The sequence below is a fragment of the Trypanosoma theileri genome, assembly GCF_002087225.1.
Source record: "Trypanosoma theileri isolate Edinburgh chromosome Unknown TM35_Tth_26_V1, whole genome shotgun sequence".
In the NCBI taxonomy this organism is placed as follows: Eukaryota; Euglenozoa; class Kinetoplastea; order Trypanosomatida; family Trypanosomatidae; genus Trypanosoma; species Trypanosoma theileri.
In genome coordinates this window covers 156,936-158,700 of record NW_021639868.1, presented here as the reverse complement: position 1 = coordinate 158,700, position 1,765 = coordinate 156,936, and the positions used below count along the sequence as shown (strand labels likewise).

At 36.8% G+C, this 1,765-nt stretch overlaps 1 protein-coding gene across 1 annotated transcript; it reads left to right on the top strand.

Moving 5' to 3' along the window:
* Positions 1-2: 2 nt before the first annotated feature.
* TM35_000261480 (putative rac serine-threonine kinase) lies at positions 3-620 on the top strand (the record flags this gene model as incomplete). Its single annotated transcript, XM_029027885.1, has 1 exon — positions 3-620. A coding segment is annotated over one exon (618 nt), but the record flags the coding sequence as incomplete, so codon positions are not given.
* Positions 621-1,765: the final 1,145 nt, after the last annotated feature.

The window sequence follows — 1,765 nt, the reverse complement described above, 5'->3', positions numbered from 1 at the left end:
ATAATAATAATAATAGTAGTGATGATCGCACCCATACCTTCTGCGGCACGCCGGAGTACATGGCCCCGGAGCTCATTCGCCGCGCCGGCCACACCACTGCTGTTGACTGGTGGAGTCTCGGTGTGTTCCTCTACGAGATGGTCGACGGCATTCCCCCTTTTTACTCCACCAACACCCGGGAGATGTATGAGATGATCCTCCACAAGCCACTGGTCTGCCCCTCCTCCTTCTCACCCGAGCTGTGTTCCTTACTAGAGCGATTGTTGGAGAAGGACCCGGCAAAGCGAATGACCACAGGGGAGGAGTTCTGTGCCCATCCATTCTTTCAATCTATTGATTTTGAAAAGTTACTGCGACGGGAGATTAAACCGGCATTTGTGCCAGATGTGCGGCGGAATGATTTGCGGTATTTTGATAAGCGGTTTCTACAGGAAAGTACACGGGTGGCGCAGTTGGATCAACCATGCGATCCAAGTGATCCCGACAGTCGCGCCTTTGCGGGATTTGAGTTTAATGTAAATTCACCCACAGCCGCACATACACCAGTGAAGAAGAAGAAGGAGGAAAATACGAAAAGTGGTGGAGAAGAAGAAGAGGAAGTAAAAGTAGAAGGAGAGTAAAGAAAGAAAACAAAGAGTGAAATATATATATATATATATATAAGAATTTATTGCTTGTGTAAAAGTACTTCCATTGGGATTAACACCAAATATCTGGAGAACCCCCCCAAAAAAAAACTCTATATACAGTAAGGGATTACTGTGCTTGTAAGTGAAAAGAATAAACCTTTTTTTCATTTTTTTTTTCTTTTCTTTTTCATTCCCAAACACACAACTTAAACACTTATTCCAAAAGAGAGTGAGAAAAGAGAACGGGAGGTGAAATAATAGCAGTTAAATAAGTGAAGAGATGAATTGGGGAAACAAACAAAAAAAAGAAAAAAAAAACCGAAAATTAAACAAACAAAGTATGAGAGAATGATAACATAAGAGGATTGGAAAGAACAAACATGTGCTTAAAAGAGGGGAAAGATTAACAAGCAGAGAGACAGAATAAAAACAAAGAACTTTTCTTCTTCCTTTTTATTATTATCATTTATTTGCTCTCTTTATATATATATTTATATATACATATTTCTCATATCCATATGATAACGGTCTTTAGGGACATTGGTGCTTTTTTTTTTTTTAATTTACTTCCTTTCTTTATTTTTGCCTTTATTTTCACTTTTTTTTATTTTGGTTTCTTTTTCCTTTTTCTTTTTCTTTCTTTTTATTTATTTCTCCCTTTATATTTATTCAGTTTTATGATGATATCAGTATGAGTGCCACTACTATTATTGCTACAAGTGTGACTAGGCATATAATTATGTCAATGATAAAATGACTGCAAATTCAACGTTTCTTATTTATTTATTTATTTATTTATTTATTTATTTTTCTTTTTCTTGGTCTTTACATTGCTTGTTTGCGTCTATATTCCTTCTTCATTATTCTTTCTTCTTTTTCTTCTTTTTTGTTTACTCTATTTATCTATTTTCTTTTGTGTATAATAATAATAAGGTGTATTTCTTCTTCTCTTCTCTCTTCTTCCCTTCTACACGTGTGTGCGGTATTGTGTGAAGGGAAGTGAGGGCACACCGCACACCACACGTGGAGAAGAGAAAAAGGGATTCCAAAACAGCGGCTGTAGGGAGCAGCGAGTGAGAAGAGAAGAGTAAAGTAAAGAAAGAAGAACGAATATTAAGAGAGAGAGAGAGAGAGAG